This window comes from Chaetodon auriga, chromosome 19, assembly GCF_051107435.1.
Source record: "Chaetodon auriga isolate fChaAug3 chromosome 19, fChaAug3.hap1, whole genome shotgun sequence".
NCBI classification, from domain to species: Eukaryota; Metazoa; Chordata; class Actinopteri; order Chaetodontiformes; family Chaetodontidae; genus Chaetodon; species Chaetodon auriga.
The window spans coordinates 15,120,954-15,136,837 of NC_135092.1; the positions used below are offsets into that span (position 1 = coordinate 15,120,954).

Here is a 15,884-nt window from a genome sequence, read left to right on the forward strand (position 1 = left end):
AGCATGCTAATAAGCTCAACACCATCACTGAGCCCGACAAACTGGTACAACGCCATGCCTCTTTGAGACAGCTAGCAGTTAGCAGCTACACCCAAGCAGATGCAATACTCACAATACAGTACATTTTACTGATATCCACTGGTCCAGGTAGCCTCTCTTCATGCTGCTGAGCCTTACCTACGACTGCCATCCTATGCAAAGTGGAAACAATAGCACTGCAGAGGTGACCGCTCAATTACTAAAAGCACCTTTATGGATATTTATGGGTACTATTAGCCTGACAAAGATACAGACTGATCAAAATGTTGGCCTGTGAGATTAACTAGACAGTATAGAGCTGAGCCTGACAGCCTGAGCCTTACTTGTCCTGAACTGGCCACCACATGGGCACTAACCCATACATTAGAAATCAGTAAACTACTTTGCAGACTACTGAATCACCTGAAATTGATTAGATCTGTAGTGATACTTAATAGTAAAGTGAATGACTGAGTTGTTATTCATAAAGCATCTCTCAAACATTAAAGGCGCTTCACAAAAAGACTGACAACATTAAAATAATACATAACCATAATCATCGTCACACAATGCCAGACATGATTCAGCCTAAACCATGACAAGAATGCACATCTAGAGACAACTGTTTATGTTGTGATTGTGGATGCAGAAAAATCTGCAGCTGACAACCACACATCTATAAGACTCAGAAACAGGTTTTATTCTGCTGCTATTTCTTGCTTGAGTCATTGGCCTCTATTTTGACTGCTGTTTACAAGAGGTGTTGGATTGGTCGAGGCATTCCAAGCCTGTTTTTCCAGTTTCATCGCTATTCCCACCCACATTTAATTCACAACCCACCACCGTTGTTTCTAGGTACACAAGACTAGTCTCATCACTATGTAAAAGAACAACAGTAATTGTTGAAAGGAACACAAAATTAGACAGAAAATACAAACCAAACTATAACTAGGCCAAGAGAACAGACATAAAGAACGATAAAAATAAAAAAAAAATAAAGATAAAATAACTGGTACGAGTTTTTAGATGTTATTCTAAAAGCTTGCAACTGGGCTGCCAGCTTTTACACTGGGAGGAAGGTTTCCAGAGTTTGAGTGCCAAGGCAGGGAATATGAAGTCGCCTCATTTTTAAGTTCATCCCATCTAAGTCCAGAACAGCTTGGTTGTGTGACGTGAGTGACCTTGCCTTCACTGTTGTTAACAAACATGCAGGTAAATGGACTGGACCTATAAAAAGTCATCAGCGATAGTTATGTTTCAGCATCAGATTACCCAAATAAAGTGTGACCAACAATACATAGGTAGTGTTTCATATTTCAGTTTGATGATTGAAGGTGTTAAACAACGTTGCAGCTCTGTCGATGTTTCCAGCAACATGCAAAACAAGGTTAAATTTCATATCTGGAAAGAAAAACAGAAATCTTTACATAAAAAGCTTACAGATTAAACACTGCCGAAAAGGTATTTTAAGCTTTAATATAACCATTTTTTTTCTTCTTTTTTTTTTTTTTTCCTGTGGCACAACAGAGAAATTCAATGGCTTTACAACACGATTCTTATCCAACATAATATGCCTTCTCTTGTCATCCGTCTTTTTGCTGTGCTCTTATCTAAAAACTGAGAGACTAAAATAAAAACATACACATGGAACACTTTTTTGTCATGTTATGAAGTAAGTACTCTGTGAAACGGGGATGGACTTTATGTCTTACTGTATGTCTACCTCAGGGAAGTGTATGGCTTTAAGTTGTCTCGCAAATGTGCCTGAATGATGAATGTTTACACTTTGCTCTTGGTGCTGAAAAGCTCCACAAATCAGCAGTCACAACATGTACATTTTGCAAAGCTGTACAAAATAGCATTGATTGTTAAATCTTCAGACCACAATATTGCACTCACGCACCAGGAGGTACTGCCTTGTGAAAAACACAGCTTGAATTTCAAACACGGGAAGAAGCGCTCCAAATGCAAGATTTAGCTTAGACTGGAGTCAATCTCAAATGACACATTCAATTAACGAACAGCAATAAGCATCAAGCCAAAAAAAGGTGTACGCACATTTGCACACGCACACATACACACACATTCACTCACATATATATGTATATATAAACAGCTGGCTTTTTGTTATTTGACATGACTATCCATTACTGCCCTGCTGTGTGCCTTATGTGTCAGAACAATGACAGAGTGCCTCATAACTCACAAAGAGCAATTCAGATTTGCTGTGGGGTTGAAATGTAATAAAGAGTCTATAAGTAATGTGTTGACTACTTACTCACTAGGGCTATTTAATCCTTACAATGTATAAACATTTTTAATATTAAACTGTCCATTATGTTTGAAATATTTTGCACATTAGCTGAAATAAAAGGATATCTGTTCTGCCCTTGTGTTATGTCATTATTCCTTTAAAAATGTTTTTTCCAAGTAAAGAATGGCAGTTTCAGATATAACCTTTTGATCCCTCGGAGTAAAATCAAGGCCTCATTTTCACCAGTACATAGATTTAATTTTTTTTTTTTTCTCTCTCTCTCTCTTTTAAGATCTTTTAGGGAATGACAGACATGCTGGGACAAATATGATACAGTCCTTATAGTGGTTCCATAAATCTTCTTTATCTGCCTGAAATTCTTTTCATCACTGCCTTTTTCCTTTGTCTCTTTAAGAATTATGCTTACAAAGTTAATATTACATCAAAAGGCAGAAAAGGTCCAAAAATGAAAAAGAGAAAACAAAATTAAGATTAATATCCCCTCATAGTTCATTTGTTGGGTGTTTCTTTTTGCTGTCCTTATCTTAACGTTACTATGTTCAACAGAGTTTAGCAGTCAGGTGATCTGATTGTTTTAGTATCTCTGTGCTGTACATGTCCAAGGCATGATTTACTCGAATCATCTCGCTGTTGTTGAGCTTGAGCCTATGCTTTAGCATACAAGAGAAGAGGTCCAGCTGGGGTTTGCCAGGTGCAGATGGAGGGGCAAGGCGGTTAATCCGATCCCTAATGTCCAGTAACAGGAGCATAACAGATGAGGATGAGTAGAACTGAGTTCCTTGTGTGTACGACTGGTTAACCTGCTGCACAGCACTACGGAGCAGGTCGGCATTAAAGCGCAGGCTGTAGCCGAACACTTGGATATCAGATATTTTTATGTAGATCTGCCGCTTGTTAGGGTCTGCAAGATCCACTGGACCCTGTCCTGTGTCATTGCGTAGGCCAGTTGGAATCTTAGCACGGCTACGCAGGTAGATGTGCACCGTCTCAAAGAAGGTCTTCCACCGGTTGCCCAGCAGGAGAGTCCAGTTGAAGCACTGGGAGTTCTGCAGTCGTACTTTTTCCCAGCGGGGGTAACCATGTTCCCCAAACGGCATGCTCCAGCCTTCTGAGTGGCTACCACTGAATGGGTTGACATAAACAAAGAACATGGGGTCAATACTGCTATTTCGCATCTGGCAGATCTTCATAGACAGACCGATTATCATGTGGAGGTAGTCCATCCGATTTTTGTTACTTTTGAGAGTCAGGGACATGCGCTTGCGCCATCGAGGGTCAAAGAAGGTCTCTAGTCGGATCTCATTACTGATGAAAGTAGTGTGAATGTACAGTCGGGAATCCATTTTCTGTAACAGGTATTTGAGTTCCAGGTCCTGAAAGTCCAGATCAGTTTCAAAGCTGATGAACTGCTCACTACGTTCTGAGTCCACATTCTGAGGCTCACATCGACCACGGTACAACTTGTAGCCCTTGTTGCAGGAGCCACATTGTGAGATGTTGGCCAGGCTGCACATGGCACAACTGTTGTTTCCACCTATGACACATGGGATGGGTCGCTGGCATAGGGTGACACCTGTGTGGCACACGCATGTCCTTTGGCTCTCCAGAAAGGTCCCCCAGAACCCATTCTCATTGCAGTAGAGGAAGGACTGAACCCTGTTGAGCCACTGCATCACAGACCTAGAGAGAGAGGAGAAAACAAAAATGTGGAAAGAAGCATTAACAGTGGTCAGATGAATCTATCACTATGGACACCATGCAGTTTTAATTATACTAACTGTGTGGTAATGCACTTTAAAACTTTGGAAAACTTTTCAAGGCATTTGACCTTTTCCACTGCTACATTGTATTACTCAAAGGTGCAGTAACATACAAAAACAAATCCATCATTGAGTTAACTGGGGTAGATTGCTGTACCATTCTAATAGCTTCAAGTAACCTTCAGAATCAAAAAAACAATGAAAAGCCAAACCCAAATGTTTGGTAGCAATGTGCACATGAAAACCATCTAGTCAGGATAGTCAGGGAATAGGATAATTTCTTCCCTTCAAGGGGAGGAGTTGCGTTATTTCCCTGAGGTGGAAGGCATTACTTGCTATTCTTATCTTGTCTCATCTTTTCCCCTCAGGCATCTTTTCTTGTCATCTTGACAGTGCTGGAACTTCTTTTCTGACTGTAGGAGGTGAATTCTGAATCCTGATTCTTAAGAGGGGAAGGCTGGTCAAGGTTGGCTTGACATGTTAATGAACCTAAAGATTAACTATGATGGATGACATTGCATTTCCGGCAGGCCAGAAAGCCCCCAAGCTATACCCAAAGTGAGCCCAGAGCAGATCTTCTATAGAGGACAGTGGAGGCACACTGTTTGAGGCCACTAATTTTGGCTTCAAATTGAGGCTGGGATAAAGTGAAGGTGCTGCAATTTTCATGATCCCATATTTGCACACCTTGCCCCAAATATGCAGGCTCTTGAGACCTGTATTTTCAGAATTGTAAGCATCAACTTAAAGTGTACATAGTCAATAACACCCCACACAAAACATCTTTACAAAACATAGTGTCAGTACTTTCAGTGGTCATTGAATGCAGTCTTTTGCCATTTATTGTAATCACTGCTTGTAATGCCAAGGTGATTTTAATATTGCCAATCAGATGTTCATGTACTCTTCAAAAATCCATAATTTTGCTATTCCTTGAGTAATTTTTTATCCACAGGATCGCCCATCTGATTCAAAGAAATGACCCAAAGAAGCACCATGCAGGTGGGTTAACCAGTATCATGATAGTGTATTAGCATCCAGTAAGCTAAATTGGCTGTACATTTCTGGGTATCAAGGGTTTTTCACATGGCGGAGACACTTGCATGATAAATAGTCTGTGCAACAGCAGAACATCAAATGCCACATTAAGTGCATGAGATCTAATTAATGAATTCTTGTAAAACTCTGATATACAGTATAGTGCTGCATATGCTCCAGGAACTCCTTTAGATGTTCCAAGTCCTCAAAAAGAAATGAATAAATCCAAAAAATAAAAACATAAAAAACAAAACACAAATCTGTATAAGTGATGAATCCTTGATGGTTCTGAAGACTATAACTTCATAAAAAAAGGATTTAAAGGTATTATTTATTTCCTATGGATTAAGTGTAATCTGGATGCATCCATTCCCTTAATTCAGTATGCTTGAATTTTACCAAGTCTCTCAGTGGCAAAATGTATGTGTTGAATTAGTCAGAAGGTTACTTGTCTTTGTGGATAAAAGCAGATTGCCTCCAGTCTGGAGAGGATGTATTCTCCTTATATTAAATCTGGTGAAGGAGAAACTGAATAGCACAGATCTAATTTAAATATTTTGTCCATGACTCCCGTTTCTTTTTCTCTGTGCAGTTTCTTGATTAAAAGTGTTGCGTAAGATAATATGTCTCTGAATATATACTTTGAGTGTCCTTTAAGTGTTATTGTTAATTAAAGATTTGCATAGTCAATGTGGCTTTTAATGTGCTCTGCAAGTATTTCATCTGTTCGAAAGTGCCACGCCTTGTTTGTCTATTCCGGTTTCTCTTTGGCATGATATTTGTTTGCAACATGACAGCATGAGACAGAATATCACAGCTTATGTCTCATGCCAAACGCTTGAGAGCTGGCAACCCCTAAATATGAATTATTCTCAGATTTTATCTTTGGCTTCAATTTTCCTGACCTGCGCATTTTTTGTGTATTTTCTTGTACTCTTGCCATGAATTCATGTGTTCTTTCCAGTGCTGCAGCTGATGGTGTCACACACTGATTTCCCCATTTGTTCCATCATAGACTTGGTATGTGCCTTTTGCGGAGTAGCTATTTCTTGAGCTTGTTTTCGTATGTGCACTAGTGTATTGATGTCTGCTTTTTCCTCTTCCCAGAGATGAAATGTCTTAATCTCCTGGTGCAGGCACTGTATTTGTGATTTTATATCATTTTCCATTGCCTCTCTGTAATGTTGCAGTTTGGCCTGGAGTGTCGTTGGAGAGATGGGTGTATCATGTTAGCTTCCTCCAGCATGTGTTTGCTGTCTGCTCCTGTATGAATATAAAAGGAGCTGCCAAACAGAGATATGCCAGTATACCAGTTTTATTAAAGCAAGTCACAGCAGGGCCAGCTAGGCTCTACGTCTGTCTGGCTTTGAGCTCTTGCTACTCTGGCCGTTACTTGCAATGTTATCATTAGCGAGTAAACCTACTGAAGAACAGCTAGTTTATGGGTGTTGAGTCATAACCTTCAGTGAGAGAGCAAACATGCATTTTACATGACTGACACAAAGCAAAGCTGTCATGTCAGTTGTGTCAGTTAACACATGCAATAGTAACATATATGAAAACATGAATGGGTGTACAGCACATACAAACTATGAGACACAGACAATATGCTGAATTTAAAGTAATTTCTAGTGAACTTTATTGAACATCTAGCAACAAATCTGGTTTTATTTGTTGGTGTTTTAAATTCATTCGGTGTTATTTCTGTTGCAGAGTCTAAGTCCAGTTTTTAGGTTTGATAAAATCAGATCCAATCACTGTGGAACATTTTTCTATGAATTTTTACCATATCTCAGCTCTACTAGTTGTGTTTGTGCAAAGTTTGATGATTATCAGGATAACTTGGCCACGATAGTCATTCCACGAAAATTTGATAGCAGCACATCCCTACTACAAAATAAGAAATCTTTGGAGGAACTTAACCATGTGATTATTGTGAAGGAAAACTTTCAGCTGCTGAAGTTTGAAAGCTACTGCATTGTGGATGTTTGTGGATAACTGGGTTTAGATTTAAGAGATCAAACTTGCATATTCATTTGACATGTAACTTGCAAATTTTACAAATGATTTCTTGGCCAACAGCTAAAGTGGATGTGACACACTCCATCTAGTAACTCAGCATATTGCATAATACAAAACATTTTTCAAACATAGTTTATATATATGTACGTGTATGTTTTGTTTTTTTTTGCCCCACTGGAAATGACATAGACATGCTTTCACAGGTGCCTCACATATAAAATTATTCCCATTATTTTTTAGTGCATTGGACACAGGCATAGTCATAATGATCCCTCCTTTGAATTGTTTTGCAATGACTGTTGAAATATCCTTTCTAAGACACAGAACAAAAATATGTCCTATTCTACAATGGTCTCCCTCAACAAGCCATGTGAGTGCATCATGTAGCAAGTTTTATTTGTGCCTTATTTGTTTCCATCTAAAGCAATGGCTTGGCTTAGATTTGCCAAAGGAAATTAAGTGAAAATACACTGGAACAGACGCTGTTTGTTTTCATGAATTCGAGTGTACTGTGTGTTTGTAATGGGGCATCAAGCAGCCCTGATATTCAGATGACAGACATCATTGCTTCCACCTGGAATTCACCTCTGATCAAAATAAACCTACGACCTAAGACCAACAGATCATATTAACAATATTGTGAGATTTAGGGGCATAGTAGGAATTTGTTTGTGTTACCTTGCAATAAGTTTTGTGTTATCTTTCAATATTTTTGAGAAAGGCTGGGCTGTCTTATGGTATGGTTCTATGTAGTAGACACTGTCTGGTTGTGGTCTAAGGTGCAAGCCTGTATTATTGCAGTGCGATAGGTTTGTAGTCGAGCTAGTTTACCTTACTCTCACTGACAGCTGCCAAGGCTGCTTGAGACAGGCTGGAGCTGTGATTATGACTACAGCCAAATGATAGCTTTGGCAGTTGCCGTCACTGTCACTGTAATTGTAGCTATGGCTGTTTGGTCATCATAGACACATTAGTTTATAATGGGTGTAACACCTATGCAGGACTTATATGTGGACAGGGAAATGACCTGGCTGTGCTGGCGGGACATTGTATTGAATCTAGTGTATTGCTGAAATCCTGTGGTGTATTGTAACAAATCTGTCATATCAACTATAAGCTCCTCACAGCCAGTGGCTGTATGCTGTCAGAGGTCTGCCTTTTGAAAGGAGTAATGAGAAATAAATGCATAATGTAAGGTGTCACATCATCTCTCCTTTCTGTAGTGTTTCCAAACTGATAGTGTATCATAGCTGCACACACTTACTGTTCCTATGGATCGGGGGAATGCGAAGAAGTATTACGAGGTAACCCGAAACGTTATATAAGGCAACACAAAATTAAGTCCGAAAAAATTTCCCACTATGACCTTTTTGGGGCTCAGTTTGAGGGAGAGCAATATCTTTGGTTGTTTCATGTGACAGGATATCTGCAGTATAGAACCAAACACAAACATTTGGACAGGATATGTTTTAGCAAAAACTATTAAAGCAGTGTCACATCAAAGTCGATAGAAATTAGAGCAGAGCAATGCATCATATGGAGGGTACATTCATATTTGTAAATACGCTTGACTTTGAAAATGAATAATTAAAGCCAATGCATAGCTCGGATGCAAATGATTTGGCTGGGAGTGATGCAACTTCATATCTGTCACTATTAATCATTTATACCAAAGACAAACTGCTATGTTCATTCTACTTGGAGCAAGCTGCTTTACTCATTACAGGAAATGCAATGGCAAATCCAATACAGTTCAGCCATAAAATCTCCACATAGTTATTGCAGTGAGTGTTCACAACAGGAATTTACGATGCTTGTAATGAATGGAAGCCTTGCGGTGAGGTAAACCTAGAAAAAGGTTGTGATAAGGTGGTGATATTGTAATTGTAATTATGGCCAGCCAACAATGCTTCTGATGCCTGTTTCATTAGCTGATGTGCAGATATGGGCCGACCTCATGCAGATGTAATATGAAATGATCAAGTACCAGCATGATTTAGAACAAAAACTTTTGTTTTTCTGGGATAACTTTGACATCATATCATAAGTTTACATCATAATAATTGCAATGGGTAATAAGTAACAACCTCTTCTCGTTTTTTTGCATCCATAATTTAATTAAAATAAAAACCATTCTACGACTGGCATAATATGGATGCTTTAAGGCTGCATGTAAGAATTATGAGATAAAATCAAGCTAAAGGGGAGCTGGTTCATTAAGTATGAATCAGTCTTCTCTGCTGTAGTGTCAATCAATACTTTATCACTGGATGCATATTACAGTACCTCTATATCCTCACCCTCTATTTTTAACTTAACTACTGTATTAATATACTGTACATTTACTCATATTCAGAATTATGCCTGCATGAACATTGCCTGCATGATTAACAAGGCTTATTAAGCAGGTAGTGGTTGGTGATATGAAATACATTACACATATAAAATATATCCTAGTGAGTCCAAGCTCACCTCCATGACTCAACCAGCTTTCTTAACTAGGTTTCCAAGGCAACAAAGCATCACAAAAGCTTTTTTTTTTGCTCCTTTTCTCTTTTGACTTATTTTTCTAACACATTGCAAAAGTCAGCGTTAGCCACCTGCAGCATCATGGCAGAGCAACAGCCCTCTTAAGAAGGATCAAGTTCTAATGTCGCCTCTTCATATTGCATACAGGTACTTGCATTGCAGTACTACACTTCTCTTATTAGTGTTAATAAACCTGAGAGATGATTTCACTGTAAGGGTAATCATCCCCCAGGTTTACTATTAAAGCACCTCGTCATCTCTTTTATCTTGGTTACCTTGATTTGATAGGATTGACTCCTTGAATATCTCCTTCCTCCCTTAACAGCACTATGAATAGGTTTTCTGGGAACCTCTGAGGATAGCATGATTTTGAATGTTGTAACACGTAAAGGTTAAGATAGTATGGCCCCCTGAGGAGCCACTGTGCTCGCCACTTGTTGATCTGACACAGAGTTGCAAAGTGTTGGTTGTTGCTGGAGAGGTAGAGCGGGTCATCCACCGATCACAGAGTTGGTGGTTCTAACTCCTCTGGCTCCTCCTGTCTACGTGTCAAAGTGTCCTTGGACAAGACACTGAAGCACAAATTGCTCTCTATGGTCAAGCCAGCAACTTGCATGGTAGCTCGCTGCCATCAGAGTCTGAATGCGAATGAGAAGTAAAACTGTAAACTGGATAAAAGTGCTATATAAATGCAGTCCATTTACCATTTCAAAAACTACGGTGCTGATGGGGTAATCTGTGATTGCACGTGCGCAGCTGGGAAATTATTCCAGCAGAGGAGTCTGGATAGCGTTAAACCACTGGAGTAGTCAATGAACATGATTCTTACACTCCCTGTCCAAGTGGGAGTTTGCAGAGAGGAGCAGGTGGATGACAGCCTCATCCTCCCCATTGTCGGCCTAATGTATGAACTGGAGGGGATCTAAATGGTCTCTCACAAGGGATCTGGCCTGCTGTCATTTAGAACCCCGGTGTGCCCATTCTTGGCCACTGGGGCCAGGAACAATGTTTTTCACATCATCGTCAGCACCCTCTGCAGTCTCACTGACAGGTTGAGGATGTGCTGGAAGGCCTCCCTGAGGTGGTTGGCACGCAACTTGAAAACACTTGGGCTGATGCTTTATGGGCCTTCAGCTTTGCCTCAATTCCCTCATCCTCTGATCAGCTGTTGTTTGCTGCCCAGAGGAGAGGTGAGGGTTGGAGTCCCTGTTGGTATGGGGGGCGCTTTTCTTGAATCAGGGACAAAGGAAGAGACAAGTAGATCTTAATGTGACTATACTGACTGTACACATGCATAGGGCAAACTCACAAATATGTGATAAAAACCATAGCCTTTTTAACATCACAACTTGTACAATGCACTTAAATATTGATAAAATAATGATAACTATTATTATTAAAACAAAAAAGGGAGTTAATGAGACTTGGAATGAAATAAAACAAAATGAATTTCTGTACAACAGTTTATACCAACATGAAAAAAGAACAGTAAAGCTGAATTTAAAACCCCTTTGTGAGCTATAGACCACTTATGCCTCATTCACACATGTATGCAAAGCACATAGGCGCGCGCACACACACACACACACACACACACACACACACACACACACAGAGGTAATGAAAACAAATAAGTCCTCCATCTGATGCAAAGCTGTCTCACACAAGCAAGCAAATAAACACACTGCTCTTATTTCCAGTGCCATCAGGCACCCTTGATGCATACTCCATGGAAGAGGAAGCGCATACTGCGGCTCTTTGATAACACTTCAGAACAAACCTCAGCCAACTCTCACACACAAATGTGGGTGTGCTCCTTTTCTGTCAGTGACAGTTGACAACTGCTCATTTTCAGACCACTTAAATGAATATTTTACAGATTCTGTTTCCATTTGTATGGTGACATCCCCAACACAGAACAGTTTTAGGGGTGTTTCATGTGGCACTTGGAAACTTTGCATATTTTGCAGTGTTTTCTGATATTTGCCAGAGCGGGTGGGGAAATTCCTGGCATTTCAGGCAGTGCTGACACTATGGCACATCCGCAGCAGGGCTCTTAAGCTGCAACTGCAGTAGGTGGTGACAGATGTGTGCAATGACCTATCAAGAAAACTCCCACAGCTACATTTTCTTTTCAGACTGCGATGTGAAATACAAGAGTGAGCAAGAGTGCTTTGGGCATGTGCAGCGCTCAGCACTAAGTTGACGTGATGGACAGAAACAACAGAACCATAAGCTGAAATATATAATAAATGACATCTTTACTGTGCATGCTTCAAGAAGCAACAATCAAAATAAAACACCCTACATCATCTTAGAGGAGATATTTCACTGAAAGATGTCACTCCTTTGTGGGTATACATTTTCACGTCTGCTTTTCCAGCACTTGGAAAAGAAAATATCCAAAAATATCAACATCAATAACAGCATCCTTGCCTTATGCTGCTGAGCTAATCCGCATCTAATTTCCATACTGAGGTCGTATTTCTACCCACCTCTCCCTTGGTATCTGGTGGTTTGGGTTGTGGTGACAACGGATGCTGAGGCCAAAGAGCTTGCGGGCAGTGCGCTGAATCCTGCGCCGCTGGATCTCCAGGGAGCTCTGAAGGAGCCTGTAGCGGGCCTGAAGGTCCCAGTCGCTGCCCCACAGGAGATGCACACTGCTGATGGGCAGAAAGTGAGTAGAGGGCAACCTCTTCAGGAAGGACTTGAACTCATCTGGATGACAGAGAGGGATGGAGCGAGAGAGCAGATTGTAAAACAGAGAGATAAGGAGGGGAGCGAGAATGTGGTGGTGTCACAGAAAAAAGTGGAAGTGAAGACTTAAGTGAAGCTGTGATAAAGCAAAATGCAGAGCTGCAAAGATATAACCTTCTGTATTTGAGAATATAATAAATCACTTTGTACTATGTTATTAATATAATAATTATGTAATTGTATAATAATAATATAATAATCAGAATAGAACATCTAAAGTGAAGGAGAGCAGGTTATATCTATTCTTTAAGCAAGTGAGTTATACTGACGTTTCCATAGCATCTATCAGTGGACCTACCGGCGTGTTTTCAAGCAAATACTAACAGTGTAATATTAGTGAGTGGGTTTGCTTGACAGAGATGCTCCATTCATTTATCCAGCTAAACAAGCAACAGACAAACAAGCAGCTAAACAAGCAACAGAAACGTTGAGACTGTTTGCAGGACTGGTGAGTGACTCTTGAATCTCTTAGTCCGTCTGTACATTGTCCATCTACAATTACTGTTTACAGTAATAAACAGCAGTGCCGGAGTAAATTTGGTGCTGTGACAAACAACAGTTTAGGCATTTTAGCAGAGCGGGAGACAAAACAAACCTTCCTTTCACTCTGTCAGAATGAACCTTTCTTAGTATAAGTTTTCAGTGTTGTCTCAAAGCTTCCAGTAAGCAAGTAAGTTGCTTTCGTTTTCTAAGGAAGAACATGAAACTGCTGTCATGACCAAAATTTGATCTGGCCAATTCATCCAAAATGAAAGCCATTTGCCTCTGGTACACTGCAGAGGGACCATCTGAAGGGCCTCTATATGCCTTATGTTTTCAAAGACTCTATGTCAGTCCTATAGTTTCAAATGCAGCATGGCCAATGAACACCCACATTCTGACTCGTCTTATTCACTTAAATATGTGGTCTGACATCCTCGGCTTATTTATTTTTTGGATTGCCTCTATGGTGAGTATTTGCATAGAATTGAGACCATCAGTGCAGTAAACACCCTCTTACTCCCACACACTTACTGAAGAGCACTGCCCAAATACATTTGTTACCACCAGTGGTGATGATTGTCCTCACGTTCCTCTTTCTGCCTCTGATTATTCTTGCTTGTCTCCTTAGACATCCCGTGAGCCCATCTCTCTGACCTCTGTTTTCAACACTAGCTCTATTTTATAACAACAGTGGGCATGAAGATGTTACTACAACTTCAGCAGCAAACACATGAGGACAAGGAATCTTTTATCTCGGGTGTTAATTAAGAAAATATTGAGTAAAATGACTCAAGAGTAGTTCATCATTATCTCCAAAGAAATTTAAGCACATCATTATAAATAATAGAGTGAACAATTTCACGCCTAAAAATGTCTCCTTAGCAATGTCAGCCTGGCACAAAGATAACCATCTCTGCTAAGGGTTCACTTTTCATCTTTATGCTGTCATAGCTTAGATGATGCAAAGCTACACATGGTCTATCGCAGCTAATGTATGAAATGGGGGTGCCACAATATCTGCTGTGGAGGAAAAGATAACACAAATGTTCTTGGAGAGAATGCAAAGTCTCTGCACAGTCAACTCCGAAAGGAACAGAGCCCCATATTGAAGACATGCAAAGACCTGTACAGTAAGCCAGCACCCTCCTACAGACCCCTCCAAGACGGTCTGACAGCATTAACCACAGAGTTAAGAGCTCTTTTTCAGTAACAGCCGAGAAATGTCAGAATTTCCTCCACTCTCCTCTCAGGCATGTCAGAGCTCCCTTCCCCCTTTTCTTCAAAGAGGCCACATTTCTTCTCCTCCCCTGTTTTGAACTTTCCACACTCCTCCACCCAGTTTTCAGAGATGTCTCTTACCCCCCTCGCTGATTTCTTCGAAGAGCTCGGTATCAGCGGCACCCAATATTCAGAAAAGTCTGATTCCCTCACCATTAAAATCCATGATAAAGTCATTCCCTGCTGGTTCAACAGATGCCAATTCCTTTCACACATGCTTCAAAGCCATCAAGGATCCCATCCTTAATTAAGCTACCAAAGAGTCCATGTAGTCCATCGAATGACTCAAGTCATTCTTTTCAAGTTACCCAGCACTTTATCTGGAGATTACAGCTCTCCCTAATTTAACTCCATCTTACCATTTGTGCCAATACTTCTATATTTGTTGGGTCCCAGAAATATAATGACAAATACTTTGTCATTTCTAATTTGCCCCAACGAAGCACAAAACCAAAACATCAAAGCATCAAATCAACTGAACCTGCTCGTACTTTTGTAGAAGCTTAAAGATTTCCAGCATGTATTCCAAACTTTTATTAAATCAATGTGCCATCTGAACCAAGACTTTTTTTCATCAGCCAATAGTAGCGCAAAGAGGGAGAACATATTGAGCATGTAGAATATGTAGCTGACGTGGTAATTTTTTGGACGGATGCACAAATGCAGCAATGTCGGTAGTGGAAAATACATTATCTGTGGACGTGGTAGACGGTGATATCAGTCGTGGCAAATCAAATCACCTCTTCTGCTTCCTTTTAAAAAGCAACTGACAAGACCAAAGAAGTTTCTCCCGAGAGGAAACAGGGGTCTTTGTAGAGAAGGCACCGTACATATTGCTATCAGCTGAAGAAAGGTGTCCTAACAGGATATATCTCAATCAACATAACATTTTACTTAACTAATAATAAAGTGAGGGGGAAAAAAAAACGCAACTCATAATACAAATTCACTCTCTGTAGTGATTACATTAAATTGCATTTTCGTTTTATCATGCTGGGGCAGAGATCTTTATAATTCACTAGCATGAAGATATAACCACGGTGTCACTGGATGTTGAACAGCATGGCTGGAATAACCTGTGTCTAATTCAATCCTTCATAAAAAAGATTATCGGACATTGATTGTTGTCTGTTGTTGTGGTTGCATACAGTAAATTGTACAGTCTGTCTGAATAATCTGATATCACGTTGTATATTTTAGTGGTTTTGAAGTATACAAATTGAGTAAAATGATGCTCTTCCATTTTTGGACAAATGTTCACTCTGACTCTGAGAAAGACAGCGATTCCTTAATTTCTTCTTTTGGGGAGTGTGCACTGCACACTTACCAAGGCATTTTGTTTTCTGGGTCAGTTACACATTTATATAAATTCTTTTTTTGGACTCTTCCTGTGTACTTCATTTTCAAGCACCTCTTCACAGATGCACTGCACTCGGTGACCTCCATGACTCACATTAACTTTCTTCTGTGGTGCATAAATATATTTATCTGTTGCTGGCAGGTTTTATTGGGACACTTTTATATCATATCAATAATAGATAGACACGGTGCCTTGCCATGTAACAACTGGGCACGAGCTGCGCTTTTTCCCCCCACTGTGTCTGCATTTGCATTCATGAAAGCAGATACATTTGTATGAGAGAATTCATTCCTTGCCATGACATTCAAGCATTTGACATATGAAAGTTTCCTTTCCTTACAAATGACAAATCCTCATACCCAAG

At 40.0% G+C, this 15,884-nt stretch overlaps 1 protein-coding gene across 1 annotated transcript in view; it reads right to left on the bottom strand.

Annotated features, from left to right (window-relative positions):
• Positions 1-1,478: 1,478 nt before the first annotated feature.
• The window catches only part of brinp1 (bone morphogenetic protein/retinoic acid inducible neural-specific 1), a 112,492-nt gene continuing 98,086 nt past the window's right edge, over positions 1,479-15,884 (bottom strand). Inside the window, exons 7-8 of the mRNA XM_076758512.1 lie at positions 12,138-12,360; positions 1,479-3,973 (exon numbers count right to left, since the gene is read on the bottom strand). Of these exons, the coding sequence (XP_076614627.1) occupies positions 2,833-3,973; positions 12,138-12,360 (1,364 nt within the window). The 3' untranslated portion in view covers positions 1,479-2,832. The remainder of the gene's footprint in view (positions 3,974-12,137; positions 12,361-15,884) is intronic.